This window comes from Podarcis pityusensis, assembly GCF_964106645.2.
Source record: "Podarcis pityusensis genome assembly, chromosome: 2".
NCBI classification, from domain to species: Eukaryota; Metazoa; Chordata; class Lepidosauria; order Squamata; family Lacertidae; genus Podarcis; species Podarcis pityusensis.
Genome location: NC_138029.1, coordinates 9,088,315 through 9,111,080, shown reverse-complemented (window position 1 = coordinate 9,111,080; position 22,766 = coordinate 9,088,315). Strand labels below are relative to the sequence as shown.

The following is a 22,766-nucleotide window of genomic DNA, read 5'->3' as shown; positions in this document are numbered from 1 at the left end:
CTCTGCAAGTACCCCATACTTACTGCTCTCCTGCCATAAAAACAAACAAACAAACATGGGGAATATCCCAAAGCAACAACACTTTAATGTTCCCATTGCAAACTACTGTAGGGTCAGTAGTATGGATTGTGTTCTGTACAAGGCAAATAAATACTGACCGGAACACAGATACCCTACAGAACAAATGGGAAAAGCCATTATTTTTGAGGGACAGGTCTGGTCAGGTTGCTTTGAGCACAGAGCTATCCTGTTGTCTATGGGTGGAATCCAAAATAAGCTTTTGTCCAGACCCAGTACCAACACTGAATGCACACCCAGTGGACCACACAAGCTCTTGTCAAGGCACCAAGGGCTCTGCCAAACAAAGAGCTCCTTTTTCAAATGCGTACGCTAGGATTTGGAACCAACTTCCAAGAATGTCACAAGAGGGGATGTCGCCGCACTTTGAATAGGGGAAGAGGAGCAATAAATAACATACTCTGCACATATCTACAAATTTCCAAAGAAATAAACTAGGAGGAGGGAGTAGCAAAAATGATTAAGCAACTGCAAGTGTGACCCTACGCAGCTAGGTTCAGGTGGTCATGTTGGTTTAAGAAGCTGAGATAGCTTTGTCTGCACCCACAACACCTACTCTCCTCCCTCTTCCAGGATTTAAAAGCAACATCAAACCATGGTTTAAGATCCCGGTTTGTTCCAAAGGCGGTAACCATGCTTCAAGAGACGTTACTGTTAACTGGAGACTTACGGATGCATGGGTAGGCAACAAGGCTCACTTATCTCTCAGCCCATTTGCCTGAGCCCAGTTAATGTGTTTTGCTGCACTATAAACCAATTAAGTCATTCAGATAACAAGACACAGCTTCTAAGCGACAACATCGGTTCGCCCTGTCACCATACTCCAGAGAATAGGTTAATCACATAGGTTAAATAACGTTTGTGAGCTGAACCTACAACTGAGATCAGAGGACAATCAAGACCACGGTCTTATTGCAACTAGTTTAAACGTGCACTGCTTAGGAAACCAGTTGGACAAGGGCATGGGAGCCCAGAGTTCAAACCCCTGCTCAGTCACAAAGCCCACCAGTAAAACATGGGCCAGCTGCTCTCTCTCAGCCTACCCTCTCTCATAAGGGAGATGTGATGATAAAAAAAGGAGAACAGAGAACCATACACACCCTTTCTTGAGAGCTTTGGAGGAAAGGTAGGAATGAATCTTGATTTTGTGTTCTATTAGTAATAATTTTATTGATAACTATATTGCATTTAGAGAGATTTTTCTGGTTAACCCATCTACAATTTCCCCCTCAATATTTATTTTTAACTGCATCATGTCTGTTGGCCGGATGGTTCTTCTCTATTTCCGGGGGGTTCAAAGGTCAGACATATTTTTTAATAGGGCTAACTTGTCTTTAGTCCTTTTTCAGAGTTTAAAATTCCCAGGTGCCAGGCACATTTTGCGACTGGCGCAGATCCAATTGCAACCATGTGGAGATTTATGGATGGGAGGGTGGCGAATGACATCTCCATCTGGCTGGCTCCTCCAGCTTTCATAAGCAGGTCAGCAGAAGAGCTTATTTATTGCATTTATATCCCATCTTTTCCTCCAAGGACGACATGGTTCACCTCCCTCAATCAATCAATCAATCAATCAATCCCTACAATCACCCTGTGAGGTAGACTAAGAGGCTGTGACTGGCCCAAGGTCACCCAGTCAGCTTCATGGCTGAGTGGAGATTTGAACCCTGATCTCCCAGGTGCTAGTCTGACCCTCTAACCACTATACCACACTGGCTTCTCAGAGTGCTCCTGCTATGGTGCAACTATATAAATTAAGTAGCTAAATAAGTATGGGGAAAGCAAAATGTCACTTAGATAAGGATCTGCTATATTTTCCTTGAAGCTTGAATTTGTTTTATTCTGGGTTGTTTTACTTAATGTTTTAATGTGTTGTAAACAGCTTTGAGATTTTTTTCCTTTATGATATAAAATGACATAGACATGAAATTAATAAAAATAATAGTAATAATGTTTCATGGAGGGAAAACGGCACATTGGCATTACATTGTGGTGACCATAATTTAGGATTAAGATGCCATTTGGCAATTAACTTATATATCTTTGTTTCTAACACTGTTTGCACTCCTTGAACTAGTCAGAATCAGCCTGTTCTGTAACTGAGAACTTACAAAGGATGACAGACAACTCAGACCATTCATTTGGCAGCAATGGAACATGCTGTGGAATAAATAAGGAGCAGATTATTGCTCATCCATGTAAAAAGTGGCTTCTTTATTTCATACCACTGGGGTAAGAATACTATGTTTGAATTTGCTCTCAAGTGCAGATATGCTATATGAGAGTTTTGTTTTTAGCAAGTGTGAAATGCACCATCCTAAACAATTACAGAAGAATTCTGGCTCAGTTAAAGCTATGTTTCTTTGTGGCCTCTTCTATGTTCTCACCATAATTCAGACTTTTCATACATCAGACTCAAAGATAACCTTCTTGAAAAGTCATTATGACATCACTTGTTCTGAGGCAAAGAAGACACGTCTTTGGTTAAACTCCAAGGCAAGCTGTTCCCTCATCTACTCTAGGACCATTTTACTGGGCCTAACATCACCTTCCAAACCATCACATAATCATTTTCATGTATCCTCTTATGAACTCTATCACCATGCTTCAGCAGGTTACACTGGGCAAATACACAGAATAGGCAAGTGTCCAACTCTAAAAAGCAGGAGTACAGACACACATGGCATTAAAATCACTTATTGTTACTATAAGCCCGACATCTTGAAGAGTCACTTGAACACAGTACAGTGGTACCTTGGAATTTGAACGGAATCAGGTCCGGAAGTCCGTTCAACTTCCAAAACGTTTGGAAACCAAGGTGCGGCTTAAGATTGGCTGCAGGAAGCTCTTGCAGTCAATCAGAAGCCATGGAAGCCCCATCGGACGTTTGGTTTCCAAAGAACGGTTGCAAACCGGAACATTCACTTCCGGGTTTGCAGCATTCAGGAGCCGAGGTACGACTGTACAGTATTTTACAAATTCAAAATCAGCAGTAAATATGGTTGACTTTTTCAGGACATCAACATGAGGATTTGGAGGCAGACACTTGAGCTATTATATACCAGCTTTTCCTAACTTGGTGGATTTCATATGCTGTTGGACAACATTTCCCATCATCCCAGACCAATGGCTTGGCTATGCTGGCTACAGTTGATGGAGCGCAATATCTGGAGGGCACCAGGTTGGTGATGGTTGTATTATGCCAACAGGGCTTATTAGGTTGTTGTCACTGGCAATCAGGGAATCAGTTCCCTGGCAAATGTATTTATGCACAAGCGTGGCAGGAAAACCCTCCCAGAGTTCTCTGTCCACAACTGAACACTCATAATGTGGAAGGCTAGGAGGGGGAAATTTTCTCATGCCATGATATGAGAAATACCACCACTGCCACTCCCTCAAGTTCTCCATCACTTCATGCAGGGCTGAGCAATTTTCAAACTTTGTGGAACCCTGTACAGAAGTCTATGCTTTTGGTTGAATATACCATTGGCTTTCATGCAACATCTGATGACTGGGCTGTGTTTTGTATTGCCACTAACTTTGGGGAACCTTCATCATGAGCCTATTGCAATCTACCTTTACGCACTTGGCTCCAACACATTCAATGACAAGCTGAGGTAAGAGGCCACTGTGTTTTCCAGGCTTAACGAAATGACTCTTCAAGATATTAAGATTTTCCTCACACCCCCAGCTCCATTTCAAAAAGGAAGATTTCATCAAAATACAAACCTCATCAAAATACACACAGAAGAATCTATCCAGTGCAGCATTCCAGTGAAAGGGGGCAGCTGACCTTTAATGTATCACATTGAAAGAGGGGGAGGAAACATCTCAACTCAGGAAGTGCCAGCAACTCAGTAAGACAATGCCATTCCATTTCTCACGACCTTCACTCTTGCTAAAAATAACTAATAGGGTATTCTCACATCTGACCCCATAGCTTGGTCATGGGGAGGTGGACGATCTAAGGCGGGGAAAGAGAGAGACTTTCCAGAACCTTCTAAAGAAAAGGCTTACAAGAGCCTTCAAATGCTGGGAAGAAAAGTAATGCACATTGTATTCAGGAATTGCCTGGGATTCAACTGATGTTAAAACACTTGATCTTCAAGGCCAAACTTCCATTATACTGTTCTTAATATTAAACCTCAAAGCATATGAGCCCACCTTGACTCTGACAAACCATGTCTAATGTAATCTCAAGAATAAAAGATCACTGCCTGACATGTCCGAAACATCACTCTGAACTCCATCAATGAAGCAGGAAGAGTCCGCCATGAATGTCATATTCTTATCTCATCCAGTAAGCCCATATAACATTTCCCCGTTCTAGGCCACAAAACCAAGAACAGCATATATATCCATCTTTGATTGAATAGCCATTAAGCTAATCTCTCTAAGAAGCATCACATGAAGGCCCCAAAGATTCTCTAGTCACATATCCGCAAGCCCCACCTCAAACGAACGGTACAGTACCTTAGATTAAGTCCTTACTCTACACCACAAAAGGTCTCAATGCCATAAGGAAGAACAAAATACTTCTTTTCAGAAGCACCTGCCCTTTTCAATCAGCCCAGCTTGGGTGTGCATTCGCATAGCTGCTGTATCAAGAGATAGTTGCTGAGTTCTTCTTGAGATAGATGAACATCTACCAAAGCAGCAACTAGAGGCAAGACACCTGTGTGGGAGGAGGAGGGGGGGCTATTGAGGTAAACTTGAAATAAGTTGAATTCTTTAGCAATTTCAAAGATAATATTAACGCAGCTCAGGATAATAGACACAACAGCTCTCTCTTTGTCTCACATGCATTAAAAGGCATCTTTTAAGATGTGATTATGGCGGGGAGGGAGGGGCAAGACAGAGGGAAAAGAGCAACCTGATGCCTCAATGTTCAGGAGCAGGGCCTAGTTCAACCCAGCTGGGTAGGTAAGCCCTGCATCCCCCCCAAAAGGTGGGCAGCCAGCATGCCATTTGAAAGTGGAAGTCCACCCCCCAGCCCTGCAATGTAAAAAAAAAAAAAGAGTTAAAAGACAATAATCACTTCTTCATGAAGTAGCCTTTAGCCTCAGGGAGGGACTGAAAAGGGATGGGGAAGGAGATGATAAGGAAGGGGGGGATGATGAAGGGGTTCTCACCCCCCTTTCTGAAATCTCAAGCAACTACAAAATAATCTAAGTAGGGAGAATAAGGCTGAGGGAGCTCCCCTCCCTTTAAGAAGTGAGTAAAATCCACTGCCTTCAAACCAGATATAGATATCTACATACAGGCTAATTATGGTCCTGGGATGCTATAATTATAATTAAGGAACTGCAGAAATAATCTAAGTAGGGAGAATAAGGCTGAGGGAGCTCCCCTCAAGAAATGAGTGAAATCTACTGCCTTCAAACCAGATATATAGATAGATAGATAGATATAGATATTCAGGTATCTACATACAATATAGAGATCATTATGGTCTGGGATGCTCTATATCTATATATATGAAGGGAGGATGAAGAGCCTTCTGACCTCCCTCTGGTCCCTTCAGCCTCCTTTCTCTGCCCCCCCGCCCCCCCGGGCCCGGCGGCCCCTCACTCACCGGGTGGGGGCTCCTCCTCCTCCCTCCCGCCGGTCCCTCCTCCCCTCCCTCCGCACAGGCCGGGGCTGCAGGGCGAAGCTCCCCCAGGGTCAGGGGGGGACGGGAGTCAAGCAGCGGCGCCGTGCTTCGGGAGGGGAGGGAGAGGGAAACCGGTGGGGGCGGCGGCGGTGGGGGCGGCTCTGGCAGGCGACAGCCCCGGGCGGCGAGGACCACCGGCCTCCTCGGCTCCGGCTCGGCGATAACAATAGGGCTGCCGGCGCAGCGCCTCCCTTTATATAGCACGAGCCACGTGACGCGCCTCCTCGGCGCGGGTTTTTTTTTTCCCCCTCCCTCCCTCACAAACGCGTGGGGCGGCCGCGGGGCAGCATGGGAAATGTAGGCGCTTCCGGAGAGGCGCCGGGCACGTGCGCGCGCAGACTTTTCCTCAGGAGGCGGGGGAGCGGAGAGAAAGAAACGCTCTCTAAGGTAGCGCATCTCAGCGACGCTTTGCACACGGGGAAATGGAGTCCCGAGGGGGTGGCTTGAAGCGGGATGCGAAAGACAGCGCACGGAAATCATAGAATCATAGAGCTGGAAGAGACCACAAGGGCCATCGAGTCCAACCCCCTGCCAAGCAGGAAACACCATCAGAGCACTCCTGACATATGGTTGTCAAGCCTCTGCTTAAAGACCTCCAAAGAAGGAGACTCCACCACACTCCTTGGCAGCAAATTCCACTGTCGAACAGCTCTTACTGTCAGGAAGTTCTTCCTAATGTTTAGGTGGAATCTTCTTTCTTGTAGTTTGGATCCATTGCTCCGTGTCCGCTTCTCTGGAGCAGCAGAAAACAACCTTTCTCCCTCCTCTATGTGACATCCTTTTATATATTTGAACATGGCTATCATATCACCCCTTAACCTCCTCTCCTCCAGGCTAAACATGCCCAGCTCCCTTAGCTGTTCCTCATAAGGCATCGTTTCCAGGCCTTTGACCATTTTGGTTGCCCTCCTCTGGACACGTTCCAGTTTGTCAGTGTCCTTCTTGAACTGTGGTGCCCAGAACTGGACACAGTACTCCAGGTGAGGTCTGACCAGAGCAGAATGCAGTGGCACTATTACTTCCCTTGATCTAGATGCTATACTCCTATTGATGCAGCCCAGAATTGCATTGGCTTTTTTAGCTGCCGCGTCACACTGTTGGCTCATGTCAAGTTTGTGGTCAACCAAGACTCCTAGATCCTTTTCACATGTATTGCTCTCAAGCCAGGTGTCCCCCATCTTGTATTTGTGCCTCTCATTTTTTTTTGCCCAAGTGCAATACTTTACATTTCTCCCTGTTAAAATTCATCTTGTTTGTTTTGGCCCAGTTCTCTAATCTGTCAAGGTCGTTTTGAAGTGTGATCCTGTCCTCTGGGGTGTTAGCCACCCCTCCCAGTTTGGTGTCATCTGCAAATTTGATCAGGATGCGCTTGAGTCCATCATCCAAGTCGTTGATAAATATGTTGAATAAGACCGGGCCCAAGACAGAACCCTGTGGCACCCCACTAGTCACTCTTCTAAAGCAGGCTTGCTGTTCCAGGCGCTCCACCTAGCGGCCGCTGAGGGTAGATGACAAGCTTAGCTCGTCATGGTTCTCGCCGCCTCCTTCACCCAAACCTTACTTAAGAGGGAGAACTGTCTGACAGGAAGAGATGACCAAAAGCAGGGGTCAGCAAACTTTTTCAGCAGGGGGCGGGCCACTGTCCCTCAGACCTTATGGGGGGCCGGACTATATTTTGGAAAGAAAAAAAATGAACGAATTCCTATGCCCCATGAATAACCCAGAGATGCATTTTAAATACAGTGCAAGCCATAGCTGTCAACTTTCAGATTTGAAAATAAGGGATCATCAGCCTCACCTGTCTTGGGGACAGTCTACAGGATATCTAACAATCCGGGATAGCAGCAGGAAATGGCACTGGAATAAGAGAATTTCCCGCAAAAAAAAGGGAAGGTTGACAGCTATGGTACAAACACACGTTCTACTCATGTAAAAACACCAGGCAGGCCCCCCAAATAACACAGAGATGCATTTTAAATGAAAGGACACATTCTACTCATGTAAAAACATGCCAATTCTCAGACCGTCTGCGGGCCAGATTGAGAAGCGTGGCTGTCAACTTTTCCCTTTTCTTGCAAGGAATCCTATTTGGAATAAGGGAATTTCCCTCTAAAAAAGGGAAACGTTGACAGCTCTGTTTAGAAGATGATTGGGCCGGATCTGGCCCCCGGGCCTTAGTTTGCCTACCCATGACCAAAAGATTCCCAACAAAGGCAGTGGACTCTCCTTCCTTACAGGTTATTAAAGCAGAGGTTGGCTGGTCATCTGCTGTGTGATCCAGTTGAGATCCTGCATTGCAGGGGGTTGCACTAAATGACCCTCGCTGCCCCTTCCAGCTATGATTCAGATGCCTTTGGAAAAAACCTGCTTTGTTATATAAGCACCTTGCTTGATGTTCTAAGGCAGTGGTGTCCTAACTTTTTTCAAAGGCCAGATTTGATGAAGTGAAGGGCTGTGGGGGCTGACCAAAGTTATTGACCTTTTTAGGATTAAAGTTGTTGAGCTTTTCTTAGGGTTGGAGTTGTTGAGCTTCTTTTATTATTAAACTTGTTAACTTTTTTTTGGATTTTACCCCAGGAAATAAACTGCCACAGGGGCCAGATTAAACCAACCGGAGGGCCAGATTAGGCCCCCAAAGCGGACTTTCGACATGTCTGTTCTAGGGGAGTCGGAATTCTAGAACATCAGGATACCATCCCCTTCTGTTTCCATATTTTATAAACAGGAGCATTTTCCTTCCAACTCTACGATTCTATAATGAGACGCATGTGTCGACTTTGCATTGACATTCTCGACAGTGAAAGAGCCAGGGCTTCTTTTTTCAGCTAGAACTCACTGGAACTCAATTCTGGCACCTCTCCAAGTGGGTGCCAGTGCCATTAGAAGAGAACAAGGGAGGTGTTCATGGTGAGTTTTGGCAACTCTTTTTCTAAAAAATTAGCACTGACTATAGCCCTATTGGGACGCTGGTGGCGCTGTGGTCTAAGCCACTGAGCCTAGGGGAGGTCGGCAGTTTGAATCCCCACGATGGGGTGAGCTCCCGTTGCTCTGTCCCAGCTCCTGCCAACCTAGCAGTTCACAAGTACGTCAAAGTGCAAGTAGATAAATAGGTACCGCTCCGGAGGGAAGGTAAACAGCATTTCCGTGCAGTGCTCTGGTTCGGCAGAAGCAGCTTAGTCATGCTGGCCACATGACCTGGAAGCTGTATGCCAGCTCCCTCGGCCAATAAAGCAAGATGAGCGCTGCAACCCCAGTCGGCCATGACTAATGGTCAGGGGTCCCTTTACCTTTACCTTTATAGCCCTATTACTAGATGGGATGACTTTGAAACAGGGGGAAACTGTTGCCATAATTAAGTACAGTACTTCTCTTCACTATAGGGGTGAAGAAATAATTTGAAGGGCACTGAAGTTTCTCACTGTAAGCAGAAGTCATGCAGCATAATCCTATAAGCTGCATACAGGATACATAGAGCCACTGCTTTCAAGTATGAAGATTGCAGCCTTAACCCTGAGGCTAAACAAGTCCAGGCCACTTCATTTTGGTTTTCAGTTAATGCAAGTGTAATTGCTGTGCCACAACAAATTAGAAAAAGGAGAAAAACAAAATTATAGCTCAGACCTAGGGCGACACCGCCCCTGCACCTAACCAGCCCAAAGTAGTTTCGCTATTTGAATACACACACACACACACACACACACACACACACACACACACCTGTAAATTCAGATGCAGACTTAATATTTCATTGGACACCATGCTGCTTTATTTCATTTTATGTGTCTTGAAGCTGGACCTATTTGAACAGAATCCCCCTCTCTCCATCCTATTATTTGAGACTTGTAAATGTGGTTGACCTCCTCAAATGCACAAACCACCTACTCTGATTGCAACTGAAATACAGTAATTGTCTTAAATAGCAGAGACATCACCTTGCCAAAAAAAGTCTGTATTGTTAAAGCTATGGTTTTCCCAGTAGTGATGTATGGAAGTGAGAGCTGGACCATAAAGAAGGCTGATCGCCGAAGAATTGATGCTTTTGAATTATGGTGTTGGAGGAGACTCTTGAGAGTCCCATGGACTGCAAAAAGATCAAACCTATCCATTCTTAAGGAAATCAGCCCCGAGTGCTCACTGGAAGGACAGAGCCTGAAGCTGAGGCTCCAATACTTTGGCCTCCAATACTTTGGCTACCTCATGAGAAGACTCCCTGGAAAAGACCCTGATGTTGGGAAAGATGGAGGGCACAAGGAGAAGGGGACGAGATGGACAGTGTTCTTGAAGCTACCAGCATGAGTTTGACCAAACTGTGGGAGGCAGTGGAAGACAGGAGTGCCTGGCGTGCTCTGGTGGAACTTAGGAGTGCAATCCTATTCCTATCTACTTGTAACCTATGCAAAACTGCGTAGAGACAGTGACGAAAATACCACTATGGGTTAAAAATGCAATCTAAACCATGGGCTACCTTTACATGCAAGCCAGGCCACACACGACATCCATGCTCAAGGCCATTATGCTTTCATCACACACATGAACAATAGCACTTTATTGCTGTTGCTACTAACTAGTAGCTTGGAGCAGCAGGGAAAGAAATGTTTTGGGCTACCCGAGCCAGTGGCACAAACTCCGAACAACTGCAATGCTTACTCTAACTCACAAGGGTTCAAGAGTGAGACAGGAGTCTCTCTGTATTCAATGCAATGGTATCTGATCCAGAAACTGATTTTTGCCACACTTCTTGTTGTTGGCACTAGTTGTCTTGAGAGCCAATGGACGAGTGCTCCATTGGGGGGTAAAGTCAAACCATTGGAGAGTTACAGCGCCTGCTGTGGTTATAGAGACTGATACTGGACATGTTTAATTGCAGTAGGGACAGATGAAGACATCCAGTTGCGCTGATGCAGTTGCGCCATGGAGTGGTGTAAAATTTGCTGTTTAAATAAAGAGATCAAATATCTTAGCCAGGTTGATATCTCATACACACAAAATAATGTGTTCAAAACACATTAGCCAGACACATGGAAGAAAGCGGAGACCGTATTTATTGCTCTATAAGACTCACTTTTTCCCTCCTAAAAGGTAAGGGGAAATGTGTGTGCGTCTTATGGAGCGAATGCAGGCTGCGCAGCTATCCCAGAAGCCAGAACGGCAAGAGGGATTGCTGCTTTCACTGTGCAGCGATCCCTCTTGCTGTTCTGGCTTCTGAGATTCAGAATATTTTTTTTCTTGTTTTCCTCCTCCAAAAACTAGGTGTTTTGTGGTCTGGTGCGTCTTATAGAGCAAAAAATATGGTATATTTTTGAAGAGCATAAAAGCACAAGGATGAAGCATGCTGGAGGTATTTTTTAAAATTTAACAATGGTTTTGTGCTTGCAATGATAATTTATGTTCCATACACCAATTAATGCAAGCTCTAGGCAATCTTTTGCTGCGTCAGCAATGCCGTTGTTGATTATAACTAGCCAAATTACTCCTAAGCAAGCAAAAATTGAATCATTCCTTTACCAAAGTTGCCAAGGCAGAATAGAAGCAAACTAATATAAAACGCAGAAGCTCTCCTGCTTTGCACTTCTTTCTGAACCCCACATAATTGGTGTTCAACACTTCGTATTAATTATTGTCCTGGTCTACTCGACAGCTCAATTTGAACATGGATACAATGTCCGCACACCTGACTGTGGACGCACATAGTGGATGAATTTACTGATGCATTTACACACCTGAAAGCAAAAGCAAAAATGATACAAAGCTTAAGCAAGCATGACACTTGTACATTTGTCTCATTATACCTGTCACACATGATCAGAGAAACTAATTAGAATGTAAATTCTCAGTCCTAAACCACTGTATGTGCAAAAAAAAAATGTACGAAAGCACCACTGGCCCAACATTTGACACCTCTCTATATAATCATAATTTATTATTTATACCCCACCCATCTGGCTGGATTTCCCCAGCCACTCTGGGCAGCTTCCAACAAAATATTAAAATACAGTGGTCTGTTAAACATTAAAAGCTTCTCTATGTACAGCTAATATTATTCTCAATTTCTAGCGGCAGAGATTATTCTGCAGCAAAAAAGACTCCAAATATTATATTCAATTCTTATCTTCTACACCATCACTAAGTGATGCTGCATGGTCTATGATGGCTAATGACTCCCACATTATTAAAGGTCCCAGAATATAAAAAGAAACACAACCCACCGCCATGTTTTAGAGTTTGTAGGTTTCATTCTATGTTTTAGCAATACACACACGTTATGAAAGATGGTTACAACATCAGGAAGAGTGGCATTTTTTTGAGCTTGTGGGAGGGGGGGACCCATGATCATCCTCCAAGTGTTCAAACACAGATTTGGGGAGCGGGGAAGTAAAAAAAATATGCTGCCACTTGTGCACTGAAAATTGCATCCTGCTGATAGACTGTAAAGAGAGAGCATGACAGCCAGTTCAAAAGTTATGTTTGCTCTCTGACCAAGTTTCATATCCAGATTTGAAGGGAGACCTTTAAACCATAGTTTCCTAGTTCAAAATATGACCAGAAACTGTGGTTTAAGAAACCAGGATATCATCACAGGAGCTAGTGAGCAAGGGGAAAACAAAAGGAAAATGACAACTGGACTGTGAAATCATGGTGGCAGAACGAGGCCACTACCTTCTCAACAGGTACCACAAAGCCATGCTCTGCCATTTGGTTTGCACCATCTTTGATTATTGCTGGGAAGACGCTAAATCACAGCTTTATTATTCAAGGGCAGCAGGGAGATCTTTGGCAGTTAACTGCTAGTCTGGCTGTGTGTGTGTGTGTGTGTGTGTGTGTGTGTCTGCCTGCATTCCAACCAGCCAGCTGATCATCACCTTGAGCTGGAACAAGTAGATCTGGCTTTCATCAAAACAGAGGCTACCAAAATGTGAACTTCTCTGGGTCACTTCAGATTTGGTTCCATCACTGTTTCCAGTCTGAATAAGCATTCTGCTGAACCATACAAACTGTTGATTGTGAAGGCTTGGTATTTCTGAAAACAAACGAAACCCCAACTTTGGCCAGCTACAATCCTGGAGGGGGCGCTATGTCATAGTTGTAAACTCCCAGCTCCGAAGACAACTGAGCCAGAGACTGACTGAAAACAGAATTGATCTTTATTGGCATATATATGATGAGACATAACATTTCTACTTAAAAGCTGTGGAGTCGCAACTGCCAAGGTTCTTCTTCTTCATTGACTTTATTTCACTTGACCTTGACCGGACCCAGTTTCTTGCCTCCTTAAGAAGCAACCTACTAAACCTAATTGATTTAAATAAAAGTTCAGCACTTTTTGGTAAAAATACCAAGTCAAAATGATTTTAAAAACCCTCAAATAATCTGGTACTGAGAAAAATATGTAACTAGGTTTCATTTAATGAAATGAAAGTTATTTTTCCCACCTCTCCAACTTAGCTTAAGCACAGCTTACATCAGCTGCCAGCTCTACGGCCAATGCAGTGTCTATCAAGACTTGATTGTGAAACTGACATTGTGACGCACAAGGTTGCAGCTTCCAGAGAATTGCTGCTTTCTAGGGGGACTGGAAGGCTAAAGGAGAAGTGGTCCTTTCCCCTTCAGACAAGTTGTTCGCCTGTGATTTTCACAGCGTCATCACTACAGTTGTAACAGTTTCCCATATTTTTCTCCAGAGCTCAAAAAATGCATCTTGGCATTCATGTCAGAAGGCTGAAGCCTTTACCCAAGAGGCTGGCTGCTGCCTGGGAAACGGACATGCATGCCCTTCTGTCACCATGGAGCTTCCACAGGCTTTTCAAATAAGCACTATGGACTATTGCTGCATGAGCTGTTTCTGGGATAATGTTATTATGGCCCTCCTGTGGGATTTCATTCAAAGGCAGTCATCATTTCTACATATTCCCCCCCCCCCAAAAAAGCCAACACATTTTTTAAAAAAACACAATCTTTGTGCCTCTGTCTCAGTTCGTTGTGTTGCTTAACAGCTCAGGATAGCAATTCCTTCTTTTGCATTTGAAGTCTCTTCAGCTGCAGTGTATAGCAAAGCCATAGGCAACCCTATGGCTCTCACGAGATAGGCGTTATTCCTAACTTACACTGGCAGAGAAGACAGCCACGTATCACTCACACGTGGACAGCTGCACGCCCACAAACCTGTAACATGGTCCGAAAGTCAGAATCGGAACAAAGTCCCTACCCAACCGGCCAGCAAACCTGAAAGTCTCCTTGGCTCTATCAGCCACATACGCCTCTGAGAGGCCTGAATAGCTGGGACCGGCTTTGAAAGAGGACCCTCAGAATAGATGCTCATTTGTCCAGGGATTCCCAGAGCATCCATCACAACCGGCCAAGCTGTTGCATATCAAAAATGTTGCAGTTGCCCACCCCCAATATACATAATTGCAAATCCATCACTGGCCAGTCTGGCTGTTTCAAAAGGCAGTGGGTGCAGCCATGGCACTGAACTCCGAAGAAGCAGCCCCGTGCTTGCAAACTGGTGCCTACAGCATGCCAGCAATGGTACAGATGGTTCACCTAACAGAAGGCAACATGCTGTGGAAGCAAGATGAGTTCTGTTGCTCTTGTGGATTTCTGTCAGTGTGTCCAGGTGCCAAACAGGCAAATGAAGCTGTGTGCATGAGAGAAGATGCAACAAGTCCAAGTCCCTCTATTTTAAGATGATGTGATAACTATCATTGGTTTCAGCTGCAAAGAAAGCAAAGCACCATGAGACTGGATGGACACAAGGAGTACAATCCCCCTGTCTGCCACCCCACAACAATTCATAATTTGTTTGGTTGTAAGTCGCTTTGGGTTGCCTTGGGCAGGATAAAGTGACTAAAAATTTAATAAATACAATGCATAACTATTATGGCATGCTGGTTTTGATACCCTATGGTGGGAAAGAATGGAGCGCTTAGGTTTTCCAGAGAAAAGGAAAAAGACTAGGGGATTGGGATAATAATGTGCACTTAAAAAAATTGGTACCTTTCATAGTATCCAAGACAAAACATGATTCATCCTGAAAGTTCTGTATCATCTAAAATAGAAATGAAAAACCGAAGTTTTTAGGGCTCCAGGCATTACTCAAAAAGAACTGTGAATTCAAGCAATATGACCATCTAAATATTTCTCCTTCCTTTTAGCAATAGGGACTTCATTGAGAAAAGGAAGCCTCCTAGAGCACAATAATGTTGTCTCCTCCGGCTCCTAGGAGGCTTAGTTTGGTCAGAATTGAGTATACACTTCCAGAATTAATGCTAAATACCGTATTTTTCGCCCTATAGGACACACTTTTTCCCCTCCAAAAATGAAGGGGAAATGTGTGTGTGTGTCCTATGGGGCAAATGCAGGCTTTCACTGAAGCCTGGAGAGAGAGAGAGGGGTCGGTGCGCACCGACCCCTCTCGCTCTCCAGGTTTCAGGAAGCTATCCACAAGCCTTGGGAGCCCGCGGGAGTTCCTGCCGGGCTCCCAAGTCTTGCGGACAGCAGCCTGCAGCCCGAAACCTGGGGAGCGCAGTGGAGCCGCCCTGGGCTTCGGGCACCTCTCCGCCACCCTAGGGAGCCCGGTGGGAAGTTGCGCCGGTCTCACTAGGGTTGCGGAGAGCTGCCTGCATCCCGAAGCCTGGGGAGACCGTTGCGACTTCCCGCCGGGCTCCCTAGGCTTGCAGATAGCAGCCTGTTCTGGGGGCTGGGGTCGGGGGAAGCTCAGGCTTCCCCCGCCCCAGCCCCGCGCCTGGGGGGGAAGTAATTTTTTTTTTCTTTATTCCCCCCCCAAAAAAACTAGGTGCGCCCTATGGGCCGGTGCGCCCTACGGGGCGAAAAATATGGTAAATTACTTTGGTTAAATGAGCCACCATAGCCGCTAGATGGCCATGAAAATGTGTCCAGGGCTTTTTAGACTCATCTACCCATGTACTATCGCAAACCAAAGGGGCACATTGGTTGTCAGGTGTGAAATATCTTGGCATTATTTCCAGCTCTCCTACCCCACTAGTATCTACTTTAGTTTAACAGTATTTCACACACACACACACACACACACACACACACACACACACACTTACTCAGCAGGGGTTTATTTTCCCTGTTTAAGCATGCTATTTGCTGTTGTGTTTTTCAGTAAGTCAATGGACAATTAAGTAGAGCTGTATAAAAGTGCAACTTCTTGCTTGCTCAGTCTACTCTGAAACTACAGGTGACAGACCTCACACTGTACGGTGATGGGAAAAGACATCCACTTCGAAGGAGTGGAGACACTTTTGGAAGCAGAGCTGAGCCTGCGATGATACTTTAAACTCCCAAATCTGTTCCCGTGTTTCAGCAGACTATTGGCTCACTCTTACCTCATCACTGATGAGCACGTGTATCCCTGTGGGACCTTGCTTGTAGATCTGGCTGATCTGTTGAGAGGAAATGCTGAAGAGCTGGGCAATTTTCTCTGTCAGTTCCACAGCTGTCAGTTCTTCCAAGTAGATGGCATGGTACACTGAAGAAGTAAGAACAGTTGTCGGCAAGGAGCACATTCTGTCAGGCAACAAGTTCAGCAGGAATTAGCCGTAGAGTAACCTATATTTAGAGTAGTGCTGTTTTCCCTTATATATTTATATTAACCTACCTCATCCTCCTAAGACTCTGAGGCAATCAACAACATATTCAGCTGTACAGTATTCTCCGTAAGATTAAAAATAAATCCACACTCTTTTCTGGCCACTAAAGCTTGCTTGAGCAAGTCTTATAATCCACTTCTTCCAGCAGAATCTGCCGCCTAAGAAACATGTCATGGACATTTCCACAAGGCCTACAAGTTTATCATCATCAGGAGGGCACCAGAATGGGGAAGGCTGGACTGAAGATTGTACCCCTACTTATTTAGAGCTACCACAGCATTTCCTGGAACAGAAGTAAGTACCGCCATTGCAAGAACCTGTGTGTCCATCAGTCAAAAGAGGCACGTAGGCTTCTTTCCTGAAGTTCTCACCATAGAAAGTATTGTTGGCTGCATCCCCATCTTCATGCTTCTGCTGCTCCCTCAGTTGCTGCGACTCCTGGCAGACGTAGATGGTCAGTCTTGGCCGTACCATCCTTGGGAGAAAATAAGACATGAGCACTCCAGAGTTATAAGGGAATGTTTTAAGGACAGGGCCACGAAGAGTAAAGGAAAGAGAGGAATAATTTGATTAAGAAGCACTGCAACAGCACTCACAAGTTGGTAAAATGTTTCACAACTATGCTTGGCCAACTTGGACATGTAGGGGGGGAAAGGCCATGTTACAGACCTCCTAGGTCTGTTCCAACTTCCCACTGGTGGAGAACGCATGCCTGCTCCACTCCCATCAAAAAGCATAAAGGACCCCTGACCATTAGGTCTGGTCGTGACCGACTCTGGGGTTGCGGCGCTCATCTCGCTTTATTGGCCGAGGGAGCCGATGTACAGCTTCCGGGTCATGTGGCCAGCATGACTAAGCCGCTTCTGGCGAACCAGAGCAGTGCACGGAAATGCCGTTTACCTTCCCACCAAAGTGGTACCTATTTATCTACTTGCACTTTGACGTGCTTTTGAACTGCTAGGTTGGCAGGAGCTGGGACCGAGCAACGGGAGCTGACCCCATTGTGGGGATTCGAACCACTGACCTTCTGATCAGCAAGTCCTAGGCTCTGTGGTTTAACCCACAGCGCCACCTGCGTCCCATCAAAAAGCATAGGACCATACAAAAACCCACAAAAGGGGGCAGGGAGAAAGAAGACAATTTCATCTATATTGTGCCCTGCTCCTCACTGGAATCAGAGATGCACAGTGGAGATGGCGCCATTTTTTCCAGTCTGTTGCAACCAGCCAGACTGCCCAATCCAGAGGGACTTTGCTTGGGGAAGTGAAACCCATGTATGCTGTCGCAGAAGGGTGGCTGAGGACGGATAGGCACTGAGCTGTCGTGCAGAGAGGCCTGTTGCAGTGCAGATAGCATTTTCTTCAATTGGGTAGAAAGAAAGAGTGGAGGTTAGAGAAATAAAAAGAGGTGGGTGCTGGCTTGTGCTGGTGAACAGGAAAGAGCATGTGCACTAAGAGGGGACAGAAAAGAGGAAAGAAGGTTCCACACAGGCTACATGGTACAGAAAGAAAAGGGAGCCAGAGAACACCTTAAAAATATACAAAATGTTTGCAGAAAGGGGAGCTTTTGCCTTAGCAGGGCAACTCTACATCTCACCCACTGCATCCCACCCCCAAACACTACTATCTGAACAATCAGAATTGGTCCATTAACTCCATGGTATGATTTGCTATTAGCACAGCACCTTTTGCTGACCTTTGCCAGAAGCCTAACTCTTGTGGATTTGGGAGCTGGCCAACATTTGCTTTTCTTTACTTGAGGGACCAGCTAACAATCACTCAAGAAACAGCAGAGCATGTTAAGCCCTCTCCAGCTCAAAGGGGGCAGGAGGAAAGATCAGAATCAAACAATTGCATATCTATTTCACAAAGGAAATAATGAAGCGAGACTTATTTAATGAAGGAGCCACGGAAGTTCTCTCATCCATCCATATCCAAACCACCTTAAAAGGAAGCAAAGATGTTTCTAGTCGAGTTCCAGTCTTGTACTATGTGCAATATATACTTCATATTCCTAGGTGCCCAAGAAACCAGGTATCTGCTTTGTATCAGTCTGTCCTTAACGCATCTGATCCTATTACAGGATACCCCTACAGTGTCCGAAGTTCCCATCTGTCTTACTGAGGCATAAGCTGTATATTAAGGATGAGCCTGGTAGCCATAGGCAGCAAGAAATTGCAAGCATGAAAGGGGGTGGGTTGGGAGGAGCGATACAGCATGGTGCCTGTCCCATGTCTAAGAAGAACAAACGGGACTGCCAGGGAAGGGAAAGTACAGTTAAGAGCAACTAATATGGTCAGGGGACCAGAGCAGTTCTAACAGGAAACATAGGGAGCTTTTTTGGTTTAGAAAAAAGGTGAGTAAGGAGGGAACATGATTTAAATATCTAAAACTGCATTGTATGTATACAGAGAAGCCTTTCTCTGTCTTGTAATACTAGGGTCATTCAATAAAGCTGAAAGGTGGGATATTCCGGGCAGACCAAAGGAAGCACTACATGCCACCTGGTTTTCAAGTGCCAAAACAAAATACAAAATATGGAAATCCTAAACTGGAAAAGCAGAAATTCCGCACATTAATACAGCACATTAAAAGCCCAAACCATTTAAAAGGAAGTCTAGATGATACATACCGTCCCTTCAAAGCATTGAAAAGTCTGATGCCATCTGCAGGGCCACATATCTGGATGACATCTTCCCTGGTTAATTTCAATAAATCTGCCCCTAGGATTGAAAAAAAGAAAGACAGTTGGGAGGCAGCAAATATATGTTTCAACATAGAAGACTTCGTATTTCCACAGAAATCCTTCTACATAATACCACTTAATGAAAGAGTCGTCTGAGTTTCAAATTCAGTGAACACATATCTAGGGTGTCTGCTGCTGCTTTTAAGGCAGGGCTCTCATCACTGAGGAAGGAAAGAGGCCCTAGATAGCCCACTTGCATATTGTTTTTTAAAGGATAAAGGAGGTGCATGATTTAGATAAATCTAGTGAGGTTTACAGGGTGGCGGATTTCATTAAGGCAACACACACACACACAACTTAAACAGTACACTTTAGTCCATTCAAAGAGGCTAGAGCTGGTTTTGGCTTCTATTAGCACTGGCAAACTGTAAAGAGGTGTTCCTACGGTCATGGTGGCAGGGGGAAATGGACAGAATAGAAGATCCACAGGTCAAAGCGCTCACAACCCCCAGAAGATGCTTCTAAGAAGCTTGCTTGAGGGCAGAATAAACTGTCTGAGGAATCAACAAGAAAGTTGATGGATTCCAAATGCTGAAGCCCCCTTGTGATGTCGCAGAGCGGGGAGAGGTTTTTGCCACTACCTGAGAAGTTGGTGAAAAGCCGTGTGAAAGTTGAGAAGCGGTTCCGGATCAGCCACTGCTGAGCTTCCTGAGGTGTGGATGTCTGCAGGAGGTTCTATGAGAGAGGGAGGGAAACCTGATGCATCCTTGCAAGAGCAGCACAGACAACTTACACGACTTGCAACATATGACCTACAGTCTTTTGCACCGACAGTAGGTCATTCTTATTAATTCAGTTTCTGGCCCAGCCCTCATGAGTTTCCTGATCCTAAGGCAGCTTACGATATAACGTCAATAGTGTAAAACAAAGGGAATAAAATAAAAAGTTAACACAATGCAAATATACAAGATGACCTAATACAACAGACTGAAAGAACTACCTTCTCAAAGCTAGCCACACATTCAGTCCCCTGAAGTGTTAGCCTGCTAACTCAGAGACAACCCCACTGTCTGACATTAGAGGAATGAAACACAAAATATGAATGAGACTTACATCTGTAATGGGAGCAGGAGGTTCAGGCTGGTGATTTGGAGACCCGTTTCTATTTTTAAAAGAAGAAATGAAGAAGGAAGTTGGTCTTTGCTTTCCTTTGCTTGTCTTCAAATCAGCTGTGATTTGAACTGTTCCTCTAGCACAGGCGTGTCCAACAGGTAGGTCGTGATCTACTGGTAGATCACTAGATGTCTGCGGTAGATCACTGGCTCCCCCTAAAGAAGCTGAACAACTGTGGCTCCCCTAAAAAAAGCTCAACATTTTACCTGAAAAAACTCAACAACTTTGACCCGAACCCCAAAAAAGGGGGTAGATCACTGCCAGTTTTTAACTCTGTGAGTAGATTGCAGTCTCTTGGGAGCTGGCCACCCCTGCTCTAGCATATTTAATCAAAGGGCTTCTGTGGACTCAGCAAAGCCTATCTTTTAACCATGGTGAAGGGGACCAGAGACAGGCCAAGGGACCCTGCAGTTCTCCTCCCGATCTTCCTTTGAGCACAAAGTCTTTCACTGGCTTGAACAGTGGTACAGCGACACTAAATTAACTTTGGATCCACTTTTAAGATGGAAGCCATGTTAGGGTTAAAAATAGTTGAAGGTGATGGAGATGCAACCCTTCAATCAGGGTGGTTTGCTTTGGTTTTTCATAGATTTGGAAAGGGACCTTTGTAGGTAATCTAATCCAACCCCCTGCTTAGTTCATAACAGCTACAGCATGCAATTGGGAACCTTTGGCCCTCTAGATGTTGCCACTGGCCATGCTTACTGGGGCCGATGCGAGATGATGATGATGATGATTTTATTTATACTCTGCCCATCTGGCTGGGTTTCCCCAGCCACTCCAGGCAGGTTACAGCATATATAAAACATACTAAAACATCAAACATTTGCATCATCTAGGGGGCCAAGGGTTTCCCAAAGCTGATCTATAGCTATAGCATGCTCAGCCTTTGCTGGCCAGCGAATGGAGAAAGGGAAGGTGGAATTTGTACTCAAGAGGAAGAAGGAATGCAGGGGTGTTCAGCAGAGGGGTTGAAGCTCTTTGCCTTTCTACAAAGCAGTACAGCAGGAGAGAGAGAGAATTAGCAATCTCCCTTTCTTGTCACAGTTTTGTCAGAAGCCACTTTCCCCCTATTTTAACATGAAAAGGCACAAGATGAAAACATGTCATTAATTTGCTCTGTCAACTTGCAATCCTACAGGCTACTGATGCAGGTGAGTGACCAAAAATGTATTAGGAAAGGTAAATGGGCAAAAGCCAGAAAAAAATTCAATGTCCAGACTTACCCTTCGCTAATGGAGAAACTGCTGTGGGAGCTGCTGAAGCCTGGGGATGGCACATTATTGACATATGTGATCTCAGGCCATGGAGAACACTGGAAGAGAAAATCCAATGGTGAGATATTCACAAGCATTGTGGTCCCGAACCTCAAAACTGCTTCCTGTGGAAGAAAGCACGCATGCCATGTATTTCCTGTAGCATGTCAAGGATTTTAGCCTCTGTGCTTGTGGAAAATCACCTGGAATCATGTAAGAACATGTGGAAGAGATGTCGCAGCCAGCTAAAATACACTAGAGCAAATCTTTCAGTAGTGAGTGGGTAGGACACAAGAAATCCATCCTTCTTTCTTTCTCCATGTGTCAAATAAAGTAAAACCTCCATTTCCTTTACTGCTTCAGTCCTTGATAAGCAAAAAAAAAAAGCACACCTTGTTTCTTTGAGCACAACTGTAAGTGTTTACATAGTGTAGTTGTTTATTCTAGGTTGAAGCCACAACACACGCACAGCCCTGACTAAAATGATTGTTTCTTGAATGCTACAGGAGACGTTTATTCATAAAAGTAGTCAAATGTTAAAGCTCACTGCTCCTCTATAATCCTAGCCATTCGTGAGGAATTAAGAAGAACCCAACTGAATTTGTTTTGTTTCTATGAAGATCATACATTTGAAGCTGCTATATTTGGAAGAACAACCTTTGCAGCTAGAGTCACATACTGTATGAGTTGGGATGATTTAAAAGTGGTATTTTTCCAACACACTTTCAACTCATCCTTACTCATGGTGCATGGATTCATATCCATTAGTGACTTGGAGCCATGAGGTCAGGTGTGTAACAAAAACCTTACTCATGTGGTGCTTCATATACCGTATTTTTCGCTCCATTAGACGCACCCAGTTTTTAGAAGGGGAATGCAAGAAAAAAAATATTTTTAAAGGGAGCGCTGAACAGAGCCTGTATGCATCCCAGGCTCTGCTCAGCGCTCCCTTTCATGAGTCGCGTGGAGCGTGTGTGCGGCGCTTGCAGGCTTTTCCCCAGGAGGGAAAAGGGCAGCCCATCACTGATGCTCCACGTGGCTAGTGAAAGGGAGTGCGGCTCTTTGGGGCTTTTCCAGGAGGTGGGGGAAGGGACTGAGGGGCTGCCCTCTGTCCCTTCCCCCACCTCCCACAAAAGCCCACAAAAGCCATGCGCTCTTTAAAGGGTGTGTGGCTCCTGCGGGCTTTTCTCCTTGCGGAGGCTTCGCACGAAGCTAGAACAGCTAGAGGGAGCGCTGCGCGGCGCTCCCTCAAGCTGTTCTGGCTTTGGGATAGCCCCGTGAAGCCTCTGCAGGTCATGGGAATGA

General features: G+C 45.0%; 2 protein-coding genes and 1 long non-coding RNA gene across 3 annotated transcripts in view; 1 reads left to right on the top strand and 2 right to left on the bottom strand.

Annotated features, from left to right (window-relative positions):
• Window positions 1-5,902, bottom strand: part of CSRNP2 (cysteine and serine rich nuclear protein 2) — a 38,376-nt gene extending 32,474 nt beyond the window's left edge. Inside the window, exon 1 of the mRNA XM_080994676.1 lies at window positions 5,654-5,902. The gene's annotated coding sequence lies outside the window, so the exon portion shown is untranslated. The remainder of the gene's footprint in view (window positions 1-5,653) is intronic.
• A 111-nt stretch (window positions 5,903-6,013) lies between these two features.
• Window positions 6,014-9,404, top strand: LOC308471263. The gene is made up of 3 exons (XR_013982856.1): window positions 6,014-6,118; window positions 8,557-8,638; window positions 9,112-9,404. It is a non-coding gene; the product is annotated as an uncharacterized lncRNA (long non-coding RNA).
• Window positions 9,405-12,855: 3,451 nt separating this feature from the next.
• TFCP2 (transcription factor CP2) overlaps window positions 12,856-22,766 on the bottom strand; it is a 37,526-nt gene continuing 27,615 nt past the window's right edge. Inside the window, exons 8-15 of the mRNA XM_080994708.1 lie at window positions 21,432-21,520; window positions 20,146-20,194; window positions 19,674-19,767; window positions 18,979-19,069; window positions 16,719-16,822; window positions 16,084-16,226; window positions 14,726-14,777; window positions 12,856-14,443 (exon numbers count right to left, since the gene is read on the bottom strand). Of these exons, the coding sequence (XP_080850834.1) occupies window positions 14,406-14,443; window positions 14,726-14,777; window positions 16,084-16,226; window positions 16,719-16,822; window positions 18,979-19,069; window positions 19,674-19,767; window positions 20,146-20,194; window positions 21,432-21,520 (660 nt within the window). The 3' untranslated portion in view covers window positions 12,856-14,405. The remainder of the gene's footprint in view (window positions 14,444-14,725; window positions 14,778-16,083; window positions 16,227-16,718; window positions 16,823-18,978; window positions 19,070-19,673; window positions 19,768-20,145; window positions 20,195-21,431; window positions 21,521-22,766) is intronic.